Consider the following 18892-nt stretch of genomic DNA (forward strand, 5'->3'; position numbering starts at 1 on the left):
AGTTTAAAAGGGCCTGTTTGGTTGAGAGTGATTAACAAGAAGGAAAAATAACTTAAATACACAAGTTTAGTATTCTCTAATTTTTTCTTCTTTTTTTAAATATTACATAATTTCTTTTTTTTTTAATTTTAGTAGAAGTTTAGAGATACATAGCCTTCTCTCTCCTATAACACACACTTCCCTAATATCATGCCTATTTTTTTTTCCACTAAAACACTCAATCTTCTGAATTACTTTTTGAATTTTGAATTATTAATTTTAATTAAAAACGTTTCACAACATTTAATATGAAATTTTGAATTTCAAAATTCAAAAAATTTAAAATTTCTGAAAATTGGACCATTGTTCTCTGGTTCTTCTTCTTCTTACTCCATCATCCGTCTATAGTTCTTCTTCTTCTTAATCCATCATCTGATCTTATTTTCTTTTTTCTTCTTCTTGTTCATTGCTATATTACATCAGCCGTCTCTAGGTCTTCTTTTTCTTCTTACTCCATTCTTCTTTTTTTCTCTTTTTAAATTTTTGTTCATTGTTCTATTACATCATAGTAATGGATCCTTTAACTAATAGAAGGATTTACGATTCAGACGATGAAAATTAGAAAGAAAATAGAAAAAAGTCTTTGCATGATCCTATGAATGTTCGGAAGGATTCAAACAAAGATTTTGGAGAATCATCTAAATCAAAGGTTGACAAAATACACCAAAAAAAGAGAAAAGAAGCAGGAACCGTTGTTATTGAAATTAGTAAAAAATTTAGTAAAGGAATCTCATATGTATCATGAATTTTTGAAAATCGTTATCATGTATCAAACAATAAGTTTAATACATAAGTACTCAGTGTGTTATAGTGTGTTAGTCGATGCATTGATACATGAATTTGATGTGTATCATATGATTTTCTATGTATCACGAGTTTTTGAAAATTGTTATCATGTATCAGTAAAAAAGTTTAATAACTGGATGTTCATAAAAATGTCTTCAAACTAGATGATATAATCTTGAATTTTCAAAATTTGAAATTGTTATCCAATTACGTGCTGAATTAATGCTTATTAATGAACTGTTACCGTAATTTAAGCTGATTTAGATAACAAATTAAAATATTTCGTTTTTCCCCCTTTTAATCTTAACAGTTTAAAGTTACTGTGTATCATTTACCATGTATCACAACATACTAATGTATCACGCCACAACAGTTTTAAGGGATTATTAGTAAATACTAAATTTATCGGGACAAAATGTAATTATTGTATTACACTATGGGATTCCTTAAATTTATACTAACAAGAATAGCATCTTGAACTTGTGATTTTGGTTGGAAAAACTATACTGCTAATTAATTAATAATTTCATACTACAAAATTTCATCATTTCAAGTCAGATATACGTATATTTATTTTTGCAATCATATAGTTTAAAATAGGGAGAGAGAGGGAGACAGAGCTACATTTCAGATATATTTAAATCAGGCTAGATACATTGTATTTGGTAACTCATATACATGGAGAGAGGTGAGCAATAGAGGTGTGTGGCGAGCGAAATAGCATAGAGGCGAGCAAGAGAGTCAGATACATGTAAATCCACTTGAATATGGTGTAATGTGTATGTAGAGCAAATTACACATTGATTTGATCTGTTGTATCTAGACGTATTTGGACACACTAGATACATGCATCCAAAGTCTAAAATTTGGTAAGCTTTGTAATATTACAACTAATATGACTCTAAGTAATTAGTTCTTAAACTAGCAAAATGGTAAGTTACCCATTTTGATTCCAATTGTCTCTTGAACTAGATTTTAAGTCGTTGAATATAAAAATTGTGAAATTTAAGTAGAAATAATATTTATTTTAATTTTTCTAAATTTCGTAATTTAATTTCGAAGATTTTTTAAGTTCAACCTCAAGTAACATTCTGCAAAATAATAATAATTCTATGTCCAAAAAGTTTTTGTAAAAAAAAAAAGCTATCCATGGCCAAAATTATTGATTATAATTTCCTTGCTTGATTGAGCATAGGTGTAAAATTTTCTATAATTAACTAACGTTAATGCATTGTTTCATTCAAATTCAATACACGTATGTATATAACAATAATTGAACATAGTTAATACCAGTATTTGATTTGATTATTAATTTAAGGTTCTCATATTATATGTATAAGTTATACGAGAAATATGTTATGTCAAATATATGAAATAAAAGGTAATAATTAAAGATATAGTTAGTAATACAAAAATACATTAATATTATTGTCTTTTGCGCTCGTGACTTGTGAAGGCAAAATTCTAACCCCCTTTCATATCATTTATTCAGCTATATTTGTTCAAACATCATTATTAATTTTTAAAATTTCGTCATTGTCTTGTAAAATTTTATTGTATCAACTCATTTTATAGTCACGTTAAGAAAGCTTGAATATAATTCTTAAATATTGTTAATTCATATGAATTTTATTTATTTTTGTATAAGACTGTCTACAATGACGTAGTCAAAAACTTAAATAATTTTGTAAATCAACTTGTGTAATATAAATAATAATATTTACAAATAAAAATATACCAAAGTTTTTACAATTGAACTATATAATATTCAGCTTGGATGTTCGTGTCTATTTCATAGGAAGCGAACGGAACAAAAAAATGAGAAAATTCAGTTTAAAATAAAATAATGTTTAAACTTAAGATTTCATTGTGACACAAAAAATGAAGAGTAGACTCAAATGAGATTTTTAAAAATGAAATATATATGAAGTCTTTTTCACTTTTAATAGCTTTTAGCAAAAAGAAATTGAATTTTCTGATTAACTTTAAATCAAATAGTTACTTTTAAATTTTATTAAAAATTAATGAAAAGAAAAAAATCAAAAGTCAAATCAATCAAAAATTTAATTGGCTACTAATTTCTTTATTTAAATTTTTAAGTTGTAGATCTCTAATTTAAGATTATTTTAATAGATGGTAATAGTTTTAAATTATTGAAAATAATGTATCTTTGGAGAACCTGCTACTCGTGATAACTTTGACTGAGTGTCAAAAACTAATGGGCTAAGAATGTTTATTTTTTCAAGTGCACTCAAAATGTCTTATCTAAAATAAGTTTTGCTGTCAAGTTCAGATGAGATCTGATGTATTTCCTCTTCAAAATATCATTTTATTTATATGTATGATATAATTTTTTGTCAAAAGATACTTTGCAGCTCCCGCGCCGACATAAGAATGCATTAAATTATCTTTCCAAATTTTTAAACCTTTTAAATTCAATTTGTGAAGTTACAACTAAAAATCTAATATTTCTTTGCTATTTTACGGTGTTATGACATTAGGAATCAAATGAATTTCTATTTCAAATTTTTATTTTATAAGTTTTTGGTAAAAAAAATTACTTAATATTTAGGATTTTAAATTAAATTACCAAAATATTTAATATTTGTGTATAATTTTTTTTTTTTGATAATAAGATTCAAGATAAGATATTAGAAATGTATGGTTTACATCTAATTAACTTGAACAAATTCAAGAAAATTTGAGGTCAAACTCAACTTCTTATATAAGAGTGTCTTGAATATTGAAATTAATTATTGATATATATCGACATATCTTGAAGTGTATGAAGAACTCCACCAACAGTGTCAAACATTTTATTTCAAAAAGTCTCTTTTCTATCTTTTCTTTGATAAACTCCAATGATAAATTTCAATAAGTTGTGATTTTTAACAAACTTTACAAGAAATGGGTCTCAAAATTGATTGTATGTTCCAAGTGTATTGCTTCAACAAATGTCAATAAGTTGTGATTATTAACAAACTTTACAAGAAATGGGTTTCAAAATTAATTTTCTGTTTCAAGTATATCTATATCTATTGCTTCAACAAATATCTTACAGAGGACGCGGGTGGCGGTTAGAATTGGATTGAACACTTACAGCGGAAGATCCCTTTGTTGAATTTTGTTACAAAATATATATATTAACACTATGTATAAAACTGTATATTTTAGTATAATGACATTACTTTACAAAATTAAAGTAATGGCGCGTGTTACTGAGACAATGAAGACTTCTGCTTCGTTTTACAAATTCCTTATCATATGAATTGTCTTTTAAAATCTTGTCAATCTCGTTTTACAAATTTCTTATCATATGAATTGTCTTTTAAAATCTCGTCAATCTCGCCATGTTACTTCCTAGGGTATACTTTGGATGTGACATCTCAAACTCATATATGGTGATATTCCTCAATCATACGAACTTTTTATCTAAAGTAAGTTTTGCAGTCAAATTCAGAAGAGATCTGATGTATTTCCTCTTCAAAATATCGTTTTATTTATATGTATGATATAATTTTTCGTCAAAAGATACTTTGTAGCTCCCGCGCCGACATAAGAATGCATTAAATTATCTTTCCAAATTTTTAAACCTTTTAAATTCAATTTGTGAAGTTACAACTAAAAATCTAATATTTCTTTGCTATTTTACGGTGTTATGACATTAAGAATCAAATAAATTTCTATTTCAAATTTTTATTTTATAAGTTTTTGGTAAAAAAAATTACTTAATATTTAGGATTTTAAATTAAATTACCAAAATATTTAATATTTGTGTATAATTTTTTTTGATAATAAGATTCAAGATAAGATATTAGAAATGTATGGCTAACATCTAATTAACTTGAACAAATTCAAGAAAATTTGAGGTCAAACTCAACTTCTTATATGAGAGTGTCTTGAATATTGAAATTAATTATTGATATATATCGACATATCTTGAAGTGTATGAAGAACTCCATCAACAGTGTCAAACATTTTATTTCAAAAGTCTCTTTTCTATCTTTTCTTAGTTAATCTCCAATGACAAATTTCAATAAGTTGTGATTTTTAACAATCTTTACGAGAAATGGATTTCAAAATTAATTTTCTGTTCCAAGTATATCTATATCTATTGCTTCAACAAATGTCAATAAGTTGTGATTTTTAACAAACTTTAAAAGAAATAGGTCTCAAAATTGATTTTCTGTTCCAAGTATATCTATATTTATTGCTTCAACAAATGTCTTCACGGAGGACGTGGGTGGCGGTTAATATTGGATTGAACCACTTACAGCGGAAGATCCCTTTGTTGAATTTTGTTACAAAATATATATATTAACACTATGTATAAAACTGTATATTTTAGTAAAATGACATTACTTTACAAAATTAAAGTAATGACGCGTGGTACTGAGACAATGAAGACTTCTGTTTCGTTTTACCAATTCCTTATCATATGAATTGTCTTTTAGAATCTCGTTAATCTCGTTTTACAAATTCCTTATCATATGAATTGTCTTTTAAAATCTCGTCAATCTCGCCATGTTACTTCCTAGGGTATACATTGGATGTGACATCTCAAACTCATATATGGTGATATTACTCGATCATACAAACTCTTTATCGTATGAATTGTCTTTTAAAATTTCGCCATATTACTCCTAGGATATACTTTGGATCGTGATATCTAGAACTCATATGTGGTGATATTTCTCGATGTGTAAGAACCTGATTATTGATTACATTCAAACTACTAAACATGTTCTTAGTACAATTGAATTTGGTTGAGCCTCATAAAAGAGACAATAATGCAGCAAGCATCATGTTACTCCTAGGATATACTTTGGATCGTGACATCTCGAACTCATATATTGTGATATTCCCCAATCATATGATGAACGGTGTAAAACCTGGTTGTTAATTACATTCAAACTACTAAACATGTTCTTAGTACTATTGAAATTGGTTGAGCCTCTGTCAGACATTGAAATTTTGTGGGGCTCTAGTACAAGATGTGTTCAATTCAAATAGGGACTCTAGAAGTGTATAAGTATCAATTAGAATTCTTATTAGACTACTCAACTCTAAACCCTAATTTATGCTTAGAATTAATAACTTCGATGGTCACTCAAATATCAATTATTTTCACAGAAAGTCACTGAACTTTCATTTTCAACTCCAAATCACTCAATTATAACTTCTTTGCACATAAAGTCACTCAACTTTCATTTTCAACACAAAATTCACTCAACTATGACTTATTTGCACAGAATGTCACTCAACCTATTTATTGTTTTTTTCATTAAAATTATGTGACATAGAATTTTAATTATTAATTAAAATTTTAAGAATCGAATATAAATCAATTTAATGACCCGCTCCATTTAACCCGACCCGCTAAAAATATAATATTGAATATTTTATATTACCATTAATTTTCTAAATCATTCTCACTAGTGCACCACAACCCATATTCGTCACCATCTCCTTTCTTATGTGTATTATATTTTTGCAAAGTTGTTGATGAAATAATTAGTGAGTTAATAACTTTGATGGTCGCTCAACTATCATTTATTTTCACAAAAAGTCACTCAAGTTTCATTTCCAACTCAATAGTCACTCAACTATCAATTGTTTTTATAAAAAGTCACTCAACTATCACTTCTTTGCACAAAAAGTCATTCAATCTATTTAGTTATTTTTTTCATTAAAATTTAATGACGTGGAATTTTAATTATTAACAAAAATCTTAAAAACCAAATATAAATTCATTTAAACCATTTAATAACCCGTCCCATTTAATCCGACCTACAAAAAATATAATATTAAATATTTTATAATTAATTTTTATTTTTTTCCTTATCTTCAATAGTTGTTTGTTTTACATTCTGGTGCCAAGAGTTTAGTAGAAACCATGAAGCTGAAAAATAAAATAAAAATTCTAGTACTTCTTTAATGTATGATAAAAATAACAAGTTTAACAATCTCATTTTCAACAGAAGTTGCAATAGATGGAAAGAATAGGGAGACGAGAGAGAATGATTTAGAAAATTAGTGGTAAAATAAAATGTTAAATATTATATTTTTAGCGGGTTGACTTAAATGGGGTGGGTCATTAAATTATTCAAATAGATGCATATTAGGTTCTTAAAATTTTAATTAATAATCAAAATTCTATATCACTAAATTTTAATAAAAGAATAACTAAATAGTTTTAGTTATTTTCTGTGCGAAAAAGTCATAATTGAGTGATTTTTGAGTTGAAAATGAAAGTTGAATGATTTTCTGTGAAAACAATTTATAGTTGAGTGATTTTTGAGTTGAAAATGAAAGTTGAATGACTTTTTGTGTAAACAATTGATAGTTGAGTGACCATCAAAGTTATTAACTCAATAATTAGTTGAGCTGCGGATTTCAGGGAATATCAATTACTAGTAGCAGTGTTGTAAAAACAGAAAAAATGCAAAGCAATCAAACTCGTTACGGTAGGATGATTGAAATAATCTTTATTCTTGATCGAAAGTTTTTAATTCAAGCTTTTTGAGAGTCCAGAGCCTAAAGGGTACAAAATATTAACAATAATTCCAAAACGGTATATAAAATTTTATATTAACCAAAACGGCAAAATCGCTGCATCAACAGCGATTTACTCCACCGGAAAAAGTAGCGATTTTGCAAAATGTGAATTTTTTTTTAAAAAAAATGAAATCGTTGCAATTTTTAATTTTTTTAAAAAAATAAGGAAAACCGCTGCCTAGGCAGCAATTTTCAAAAAAAAAAAAATTTAAAATCGCTGCCTAGGTAGCGATTTCATTTTTTTAAAAAAAGAATTCACATTTTGCAAAATCGCTGCAGAGGCAGCGATTTTGCTTTTTCCGGTGGAGTAAATCGCTGTTGATGCAGCGATTTTGCCGTTTTGGTTAATATAAAATTTTATATACCGTTTTGAAATTTTTGTTAATATTTTGTACCATTTAGGCTCCGGACTCAGCTTTTTAAAATGAAAAGGATTGAATTTAAAATTTTCAAAAATTCAAATTTAAACATTAAATAAGAGATATGTCTTTCATCTAGACGGTATGCTTAATAAAATGTAAGGAAAAAATAATGGAGGAGAGTCAAATCCGTTTACCCAACATAGCATATTTTATATAATTAGTTCCAGCGTATGCACGAATGTGTTTTTGCTTCTGTCAATTAAAAAAAATGAAAATAAATTAAAATATAAAATTGATCCAATATTAAACAATTATGAAATATTTTATTATCTTAGGCTCTAAATTATCCCCACATTCTCCTGTTTTATGATGAAGTGTCTTCATCCTTTTAAGTTTGCCTAGTATGGAATGGAACCAAATTGGGAATTAAAATCATGAAATATTGCGAATTAAAATTATAAAATGTGTGTGAATTTTACTTTTATCTCGTACAGTTCTTGGTTTTTTTATCGTACGTTCTTTCTAACTTCTTACAATGACATTAACTCATAACAAGTTTGATATATTATATAACTTGAAATAAATTGATAATACATGTTATTATAACAAGTTAAATTACACTGTTAATTAATTAGCATAAGGGAAATATTTGCGAACGAAAAAAAGGTAAAGACAAGTAATAAGCCTCTATCGATCCCATCTGAATAACTAATTTCTTCAACATCCGAAAATGACCCGCCATGTACCGCCAGTAAACCACCGCCGGACGACACCCGAGCCCGAATCCCCGACGTTTGCCTAGCCGTATACTGCTCCCTTTCCGCCTCCTTATGTAACGGCGCCGCCTACACCACCGCCGTACCACGGTGGTGTTGGACCATAAGGACATTTCTACACCACCTTTCTTAATAAGCATATTTATATGAGTTATAACTTGTTACTATAGAGGATCATAGTTGTTTTTTTGTAGATATATATACACTTAGTGTGGTCCTAACTATATATACAATAATTAATGGTTAGTATCGAAGTAATAATTACAATCAATGTTGATGCACAAATAGAACGAGTAGCAGATTCAGAATTTAAATTTTTTGCGATTTATTCTTAAGAATTCAATAATAATAAAATCTAATCATATAGATTTGGAATGATTATTTATAATTTAGTGACTTCATATATATAAATTTAAATTTTTTTGCTAAAAATATTGAGTTCAGATGAATTTGATATCGATCGCTACATTATTGAAAAAGAAGGAATTTGGTCTTTTGAAAGATGTTTAGAGCCAGAGATATGTACTGTTAAGTGAGTGTCATCATTAGGGGAAGATGGCTTTCTTAATTAAAAAAATTAAAGTGTTAATGAGATTTCATGGATATATAGAGTTGCGGATTTCAGGGAATATTAATTATATAATTAGAAGTTCTCTTTCTGCTTCATTACTTATTAAGCAAAGTAAATGTAATATTATTTTTTAATTTTGGCCGGTGGGGTTACGGGAATATTTGCTTTAAAAAGCAGTATGTAAAACATGCAAAGCAATTAAACTCAGAGTTTGCGATAGAATGATCGAAATTTTTTTAGAAATAATTTTTTTTTGTTAGAATTAAGCATTGTCCTAAATAAAGGTTGCGTATATAATATGCAAAGCAAGTCTAGTACTAATTATTATTATTAGAAAAAATGAGAGTTTTTTTTTAATCTCATGAGCTATATGCTATTATTGGATTTATATATATGTTTTCTTGTGTCCATCCTTGATTGTTATGTCCTTTAGATAATATAAAAAAAAATTGGTAGAAATATTATCTTATGCAACATTACAATTTATGATCACGTATTTTAATTAATTTTATAGGTACTTTTTATCTTCTAAACAATAATGATATTGATAATCCTGTCAATTAAAATTTAGATAAATTTAAAAAACCGCCTAATATTTTATTTATTATTGGGATAGTTTGATTCATAAATGACGGTATGTTTTTGTTAACCAAAAAACGTAATAGTAACGTTAGAGATGAATACAAGCAATGTAAGACAAAATTATTTGCCGACCTTGTTGACAATAATTGACATGATTTTGATATTTTCCTAATTTCTACAAGATTGTTAAATTGTCCTTAAGTTATATAGATAAAGAATTTAAAAATTATCTTCAAAAATAATTTATCACATTGTCAATTTATATAACTAAAATTCATAATTAATGATATTATAGTTATGAGAACTTTATTGAATACATTAAGGATGCGTACTATTTGAATTAAATTGAAAAATTAAATCAAATAAAATAAAATTTTAATTTAGATTGTTTTATTGATTTGGTTTCGAATTTAGAAAACTGAAAATCGGAAAATCAAAAAAATCATATTGTCTTTCATTATGATTTAGTTTATATTTTAGTTTAGAATGTCTATAATTGATAGACTTTTAAGTATTGTGTTTTACGTTTTTACTTGTGATTTATATTAGAAAGTATATTTAAGAGATTCAAATATTATTACTTCTCTTTTTATACATATCACATTGCGAATATAACTTTGATTATGTTTCTAATTATTGACATAATTGAATAACTAAACCGATCAATTTTATTTTAATTTTGTTTAAGTTACACTTCTTTAAAATCAAAAATCAAAAAAATTCAAACCAAACAGTATAAAGTCAAATAAAAAAATAAATTCAGACTCAAAATACATTACTTACTCTATTTAAAGGAGCAATTAATTTGCCATACATCTTAATCTATTACTAGCAATGATTTTTCAAGTCATTAAAAAATATATGTAGTACTTGTAGGACAATTTTTCTTTTAAAAAAAAATTGTACTAGTAGGACTCATTATACATTATTTTATTTATTTGATTTGGTCATCTTTTCTTTGGCTGGCTTCTTATATTCGTGCTAAACAGTTTTAATGATGTCGTTTATGTTGGAATTTTGCTAGATATCCATTTAAGAAAACATCATCACTAAATTAAATAACTAGGTGAACTTAATTAGGATTGGATTCCACAAATAATGATAATTTAAAATTATATCACCTTAATCAATATATGGACCTTCCTATTTAGAATGATATCTAGCAAATCCACTTAGTTCCTTTCAAAAGATATTTGAATCCTAGTATATATTTAAAAAGATTATAATCATTAAAAGATTTTTCTTACATTATCACTATAATTTAATCTATTGTATTTTTTATTTGATAGTTTTATCAATCAGAATCGTGACGAAATAATAAATATTTTTTAATTCTTGTCATGGAGTCGTCATACTAGCTAGTTAGTAAGCATTATTGGTATGGAGTTGTCGTATTAGCTAGTAAGGAAATAGTTTACCTCAAAATACAGATTTTATCGTTCGAATTCAAAATTACACTAGTAAAAAAAAAAGAAAGGGGGGGGGGGGGGGTTATATTGATGACATGTGAAGGGAAATCCCATGGAATCCGGAGAAGAAATTACTAAAATTCAACTGAAAAAACTTGTGATTTAATAGTAGGAAAAACTTTAATGAGAATTGAGAAAGCACATTGAATGGATTGGCAAAAGAAGGATATGAGTTTCAACTGCCAAAACGATCCAAATTAAATGCAAAAGATCTTTAATAGTACACAAATGTCCAATTGTTGCTTATATATAGTACAACCATATGGCAAAATGACTCGTTACTCTAGAGTCCGGAACTTAAAAGGTATAAAATATTAACAAAAATTTTAAAATGGTATATAAAATTTTATATTAACCAAAATGGTAAAATCGTTGAACAACAACGATTTCTTCCGTCGGAAAAAGCAAAATCACTGTTACTGCACCAATTTTACAAAATGTGATTTTTTTTTAAAAAAAATTCATGAAAATTGCTGCCTAAGCAGCTATTTTTATTTTTTTAAAAAAAAAATTAAGAAAATCGCTGCCTAGGACAGCGATTTTCATTTTTTAAAAAAATCATGAAAATCGACGCACACATCTTCGTTTGAAATTTCATTTTTTTTTTAAAAAAATGAAAATTAAAAAAATTGTTTTAAAAAAATCACATTTTGCAAAATCGCTGCTATTGCAGCGATTTTGCTTTTTCCGGCGGAGGAAATCGCTATTGTCCCAGCGATTTTGCCGTTTGATTAATATAAAATTTTATATACCATTTTAAAATTTTTATTAATATTTTATACCTTTAGACTCCGAACTCCAGCACTTATTAAAGTAAAAAGTTAATTCCCCCTTCCCTTTCCCTTTTATAGAGAGATTTCGGGTTTGATTCTTAAATTTTAAAAAAAATAAATTATACTCTATTGGAAAGTTTCAACTTTTGAATGCCAAATGAGAACTAATAACAACCTTGGTCTTTCATTTATAGGTATATTCAAATTCTGGTCTTTGTGATATATGTTACAAATATCTTAATCTCAACCCTCCAAAGAAGGAAACTATGACTAATTAGATTGTTAGTGACCAAATAGCTATCAGAATTCAGAAATATAACCTTTATTTTACACGAGATAGAAGCAAAATCTGTATATATACCCTTCCTTTTTAGATTCAACTTGTAGGTTCAGACAGACTACTATCATGTTATTGTTGATGATGTAATACAAATCAATATATTTAACGCTCAATTAATCAAAATGTGTTTTTGTTCCTTCCACACATGAAAAAAAAAAAGAAATTATATTTAAACTAGTTAAAAAAATATATTACCTTTAAATATGAAATAACAATATAAGTTTAACATAATTTATATATAATTTCAAACAATAAAACGGTCATTGAATATTCATAATCGAATAACTGAAAGTCAAATGTACTTAATCAGACACCATCATGAACTAAAATTAAAATCTACCAATAACTAAGAGATTATTATCATCATTTCGCTAGACCTCAACGTTGTTGTTTGCACGCACCTCGAGTATCGACTAATTTATTTATCATTAGGTTTCTTGATAGGGTACTTGATAGCATTGAGTTGAACTTTACGAAGAGCAGCTTGGCCAAGATCAATGCCACAAATATCAGAAAGCCTAACAAGATACAACAAAACATCAGAAAGTTCTTCACCAACATGTAATTTCTCATTTTCTTTCCAATCTGGTAAACCCTTTGGAACTTCTCCTTTCCACTGAAATATTTCTGATAATTCTCCAACTTCTCCAACCTGTCCAATAATATTAAATTAGATAAATTTTTTAATTAATTCAACCAAAAAAATAATGATGAAGAAAAAATTGATTTTTATGGACTTAATAGGAAAAACACAAAGAAAAAAGCCCTGGTTTTCCAAGTAATGACAAGAAAAAATTGTCATTAGAATAAAATATTTGACTGTAAAAAAAAAAAAAGTTAAAAGTTAAGTTTTCAATATATAAAAAAGATGTTTGACTTTTAATACAATCGGAAAAGAAGAAAAAGTGGCATGTAAAATAAAATCGAGTAAATAAAAGTTGAATGAAGTACATGAGTAACATTTTTTTGGATATTAAAAAAAATAAATCTTAGTGTGAATGAATTTAGTCGTATCTTGATAAAAATATCGAACATCGAATATGAATAAAAAATCTACTATTTTTTGACAAGTGCTCCTCAAATTCTGGTTTGGTGAAATGTTTTTCTTGTGTTTTAAGAAACCAAATCAGACATCCACTTGTAACTCAAAAACAAAAACACTAAACAACAACTTCTATAGACACAAACCAAACGTTTTATTTACTTGATTCAAGATTAAATAACAAAAATTGGATAGATATAAAAAAAATCTCGAATCTGAATTAGTTGAATCAACAAATTCAGATACATAATAATTATAAATAACAAATATTGGATATCAGATAATCGATAAAAAAAAAGACTATCATGATTCATAACAACAAGTTGTATAGCACATATAAATCAAGAAATAATAAACACCAACATCAAAAAAAGGTACATTAGACCACGAACACTAGATATCGGATAAACAAATACAGAAAAAATTATCATAATGTGTAACAACAAAAAGAATAACACGCACAAATCGACGTACCAGAGCCAAAAGAAGGTTTCTTGGGCTATGAAACTTCTCCCAATCTCTTTCTTTAGCAAAATCATCCATTTTTTTCTTAAGAAGATCAAGTGTTACACTAGTCATCTCTTCTTTCCCTGTCATTTTGGACAAATTGAAAACTCACACAAATAGAAAAATAGAGACACAAATATATTTTTTTTCTGTTATTTTTTCTCTTTTGGCTTCACTATTTATAACATCAACCAGACCAAAAAACACATACAAGACTTTTCTTGTTTAGTGCACCGGATACCGGCTATTACCTGTTTCCACACACTAGTTTTTATAAAGGTGTTACCTGTTACTCATGTGGTTTTACTTTCTTTTGTTTTCGGTAAGTCCTCGTAACCAGTTTGAAGTTTGACTAATTCAGATTTATGTAATTAAGATTTTTGATTGGCTCTAATAGTTGGTATGTTTTGATTATTCTTGTGATATATGAGCAATTTAGTACTTATAATTAAGAGTCTGTTTAGATTGACTAAAATTTTATTATTTTGACTTAAAAACAAGTATTTATAAGTTTTTTTTGTTGTTTATTTCAAATATTCTGAAAACAAATCGTTTAAAAAGCTATTTGTTCTACGTCTAAAATGAAATCTTATTCTTTTAAGTCTTTTAATTGGTAAGTTTTAGTTTCATTTTTGTGATATATGAGTAATTTAAGTTTTTAAATTGGTATGTTTTGATGTGATATATGAGTAATTTTAAGATTTGTAATTGATCCTTTATTCCTTTTAATTGATAATTCCTTACCTTATTCTTGTGGTATATGAGTATTTTAGGATTTTTAATTAAACCATATGAGTAGTTTTAAGATTTATAGTTGGTCCTTTTAATTGATAAATTTTAGCCTAATCCTTGTGGTGTATGAGTATTTTAGGATTTATAATTAAACCTCTTAGTTGGTAAATTGACCTTATTCTTGTGATATCTAAGTAATTTAGGATTTATAATTAAGTCTTTTATTTGGTAAACTTTGATCTTATCCATGGATAGTTGGTAAGTGTGAAATATACAATTTAGTCTTCAATATCTATATTTAGCCAATTTTTTAAAATTACATTATGGACAAATATGGAAAAACAATACAATAAAATTCCTGATTATTTAGTTAGTAGTGAGACAATTTAATAAATATATTAATTTTTTTGTAAATTATTCAATATAACAAAATATTAAAGGTGCAATTTCAATTAATTAAAAGTAAGCACCTTTAATTAAAGAAATTTTATCAATTGTTACTTGGGATATTAAAACTCAAAAATATTACTATTATTAGCTCACTAAATAACTAGTCTGATATCACAAACACAAATATCAAAATACATCAATAATTAAAAATCAAAATTTTGAAAAAGTTTTAATTTGTCAATAACTATTTACATGTTATAAAAACTAAATAAATACTTTATCAAAAATAATAATAATCGATAACAATAATAACTTCGTATCATGAACAAACCATTAAAGTAATATAAATTTTTTACTTCTTCATTAATTTAATTTCAAATCACATAATCATCATACTAAATAAAGGAATAGAATTATAGTGGGCTGACTAGGTAAATCTAAAATGGTAATCATGTGTATATTTATATAATATAAAAGTGTAAATATTTTATATATTTTTTTCAATTTAAATTGTCAAACTAGTCCAAATCCAGGATTCTCACCAAGATACTTGGGAATACTCGTGTGTATTGGGCTCCATGATGTTTTATTATTATTATTACTATTTATTTAGTGGACTATTTCATATTATTTGATTTTTACATTAAAAAATAAATATTTTAATTATTTATTTTAATAATATCAAAAGTATTTTAGATTTCTAAAAATATTATTAATAAAATTAATTTATATATTAAAATATATATTTTCAATGTATTTTCATTAAATTAATATGAATAAAGTAATATAAAACGAAGCGAGTATCAGTTATACTTATTGTCGGTTTAATTGCGTGAGCCAACAAAATACATAGTTTGCTCGAGACACACAACTATTTTTTGGCCAATAATATTCGAGTCGTACTTCTACTTTTAGACTCCTTTTAATTCTTTCTAACAATTATTACCCACTAAAATTCTCCAAAAGATAAGATATCCCTACAAATAAATTGCCTAATTTATTTAGTTTTTGGGAGGGTAGAGATAATCAATTTTGAGGTTTTTTAATTATTTTAAAATAATTGAATCGTTTAAAGTTTAAAATAGATGTTTGAAATTTATTTTATATTGAGAGTGTTTGAAAAATATTTTAATTTTGATCGAATTTATTGTTGCGATACTAAATTTTCATGAGGATCTATTACCTTTCTAGACTATTTAATACCGTATTTTGAACATATATATTTGCCAACATAGACATAAAAAATAATGCAAAATTATAAAGTAATATTTCCACGAGGGCATATATATACCTTTAAAAAGATATTATTAAATCGTTCAGGCGGTAAAAAATACACTATTGAATAGTTCAGAAAGATAATAGGTCTCATGAAAGTTTAACATCGCAAATTCATTCAAAGTTAGAGATACTTTCCAAATCCTTATTCCTTTTATATTTATCATTTTCTTTAATAATTTTGTTTGTTTTAAGAGATAAATCGTATTATATATAGAATTATATAAATGATTTTTCAAAGAGGGCAATAGTGGAAACTATTTGTTTAAGGATCCCCAAATTCGTACCCAACTAATTTGTTACATATTATTGAAGATAAGGGAAATAAGAAAGAGAATTATAAAGTAATAAATTGAATCCTCCTTAATAAAATAAAAATTTGAATAGCAAATCAATTGATTTGTCAAAAATAAAATTATGATGACTATTTTGGGTGCGTGATAGAGAGATCTCTTTTATATGATTTGACAATATTAGTTTTCCTACATTTAAAGCAATAAGCGGATAAATAGAACTAAAATCTTTTTTTTAAATTCGATGCTTCTATTTTATTTTAGTCCGAAGTTTCAAGTTCTAATTGACAAACTATTTTTTTTAATAGAAAACTCTTCCTCTTAGATGAAATTAATTAGTTATTAATATTTGAAACAATTATTATATTTTTATAAACTTCTTTTAATCCTATATATAGCGTGTAATTGTTTTATTATATGATATATGAAGTGTATCTTCATTTATAGGTAACCTATCTTAAAACTTTTGAGATGTATTTTTGAGTGAACAAACATAATTAACGTTTATTTGTCACAGTTCATTTTATTTGTAGATAAAGTGTTTAGTGTGTGTTTTTAGAATAGATTTTATTTACCACGTAAACTGTAGTGTCCAAAAAATATCTATTTTGGAGCGACACTCGTAATGTTGTGTTCAATGTAAAGAAAAAGGCATCAACGTAGAAGCATTAATTTTGTATAAATTTCAACACTAAATTACTTTTCTGCATTCAATGGATGGAGATTTATTTTTGTTCATAGAAGCATATCCACATATTTATTAATTCGATACAATAAAATTTAAAATTAAATATTATATTTAAAGTAACAACACTACATGTACAAATTACATTGATAACAACCATGCATGAACCATCCAAACAAACTGTAAAATGTACTAATCATATGTTAACATCATATGTTATGTGTATATATATATTTGTTATGAATAAAAAAGTATACATTTTATTTAATTAGATAAATTAACTAATTGGTCTTGTAATGAATATTAGATGAAATAAATTTCCAAAATGAAACGAAAGAATTGTTCAAAGTATTCATATATATTAGTAGTTTGTTCTTATCCAAATTCTCGAATAATTAATCCACAAACTCCAACATTAATAATTTTGATTAATTAAGTCTAAGATAAATTAGGTGATCCAATTAATAGCTACTATAATGCTAATATAAAGGTGCTTATGCTACTCATTAATTAGTAGTAGGTGGTCATATAAAGGATAGCAATATTTTTTTCGTAGAGGATATTAATCACGAGTATATATGTAAGATTAACATTAGCTATGAATTGAATAGTATTCTTGTCGATCAGCATGCAGCCAATGATTTTATGACAATTAACTGAAATTTTATTTTTGTGAGATCGTCAATATTATATTGAGGGCGTCTTTAGAGTATATTGAATCAGTATAGCTATCTTTCTTCTGATTCTTATCATGACATATTTTTTATTTTTATGTTATATTTATTTTGAATGAAATTGGTAATATGATTTTTTCCGAAAGGGATCATGCTAGTAAGTGTATCACTACACCTTATATATAATCACCATTTCATTTTAGCTATCGATGTATATAATACTTTATTTAACGTTCATTTTTCGTATCACTTGTCAACATGCATCAACCAAGTATATATGACCATGCATCATACTAACTTCATTGTGCGAATTTGTCTTCAAACTCCGAAAAAACTTAGTAAATTAGTTGATCTGTAAATGAGAAAAGCACACTATATCAAATCTTACGTTATCACTCTACTATTTTCATACTCGTTGGATTATTAATGCTTTTATTAATTATTGGGCTAAATTTATCAAAATATTTTTAACATGACATGATATTATCAGCTTTTAAGTCTGCCTTAATGGCGTGGCGTTTGGCCTTGTCTTAAATATAGAGTAGCACATATAATTAGGATGGTGCAATTAAGATGGCTTTGGTTGACAAATTGGTTAGTATAGTTAAAGGAAAGTAAAAGGGAACCAAATTATGTCCACTTAGTGGTTAACATGATTGGAAATGACTCTCAAAGATTTGCTTAATCAAAATCGATAGTATGATTTGATGGACTAATTAAGTCAATATGTTATGTAAAATTGGTGCTTTAATTTATCACAAACCGTTTTGGCCCAGCGGATGATAGTCCTCATTCCTTAATCTACGATATCAGGTTCGAATACTAAATATGAAAAATCTTCAGCAAGAAGCAGTTTTCCCAAATAGAGCCTCACATGATATGAATTCAAAATAATTAAACTCCAATATAAATATCAAACACCAGATAAAAAAAATAATAATGAACTTGCTTGTAATTGCATAATAAAACTAATAATGTAATGTTCAATCAGAGGTAAAGCAGATTCTTTTGCACTAAGATATCACTTCATGCTTCTAC

General features: G+C 26.3%; 1 protein-coding gene across 1 annotated transcript; it reads right to left on the minus strand.

The window, feature by feature from the left end:
* Positions 1–12465: 12465 nt before the first annotated feature.
* Positions 12466–13963, minus strand: LOC107022715 (dCTP pyrophosphatase 1-like). Its single transcript, XM_015223309.2, has 2 exons — positions 13773–13963; positions 12466–12908 (listed from the first exon to the last, which is right to left on the minus strand). The coding sequence occupies exons 1-2, from the start codon at positions 13893–13895 to the stop codon at positions 12675–12677; spliced, it is 357 nt and encodes a 118-aa protein (XP_015078795.1). The 5' UTR covers positions 13896–13963; the 3' UTR covers positions 12466–12674.
* Between the last annotated feature and the right edge of the window lie 4929 nt (positions 13964–18892).

The sequence above is a fragment of the Solanum pennellii genome, chromosome 6 (assembly GCF_001406875.1).
Source record: "Solanum pennellii chromosome 6, SPENNV200".
In the NCBI taxonomy this organism is placed as follows: Eukaryota; Viridiplantae; Streptophyta; class Magnoliopsida; order Solanales; family Solanaceae; genus Solanum; species Solanum pennellii.

Coding starts and splice junctions, on each gene's coding strand:
- LOC107022715 (XM_015223309.2), bottom strand. CDS start 13,895: ATGACAGGGAAAGAAGAGATGACTAGTGTAACACTTGATCTTCTTAAG. Junction 12,909..13,772: donor GAAACCTTCTTTTGGCTCTG/GTACGTCGATTT, acceptor ATTATTGGACAG/GTTGGAGAAGTTGGAGAATT.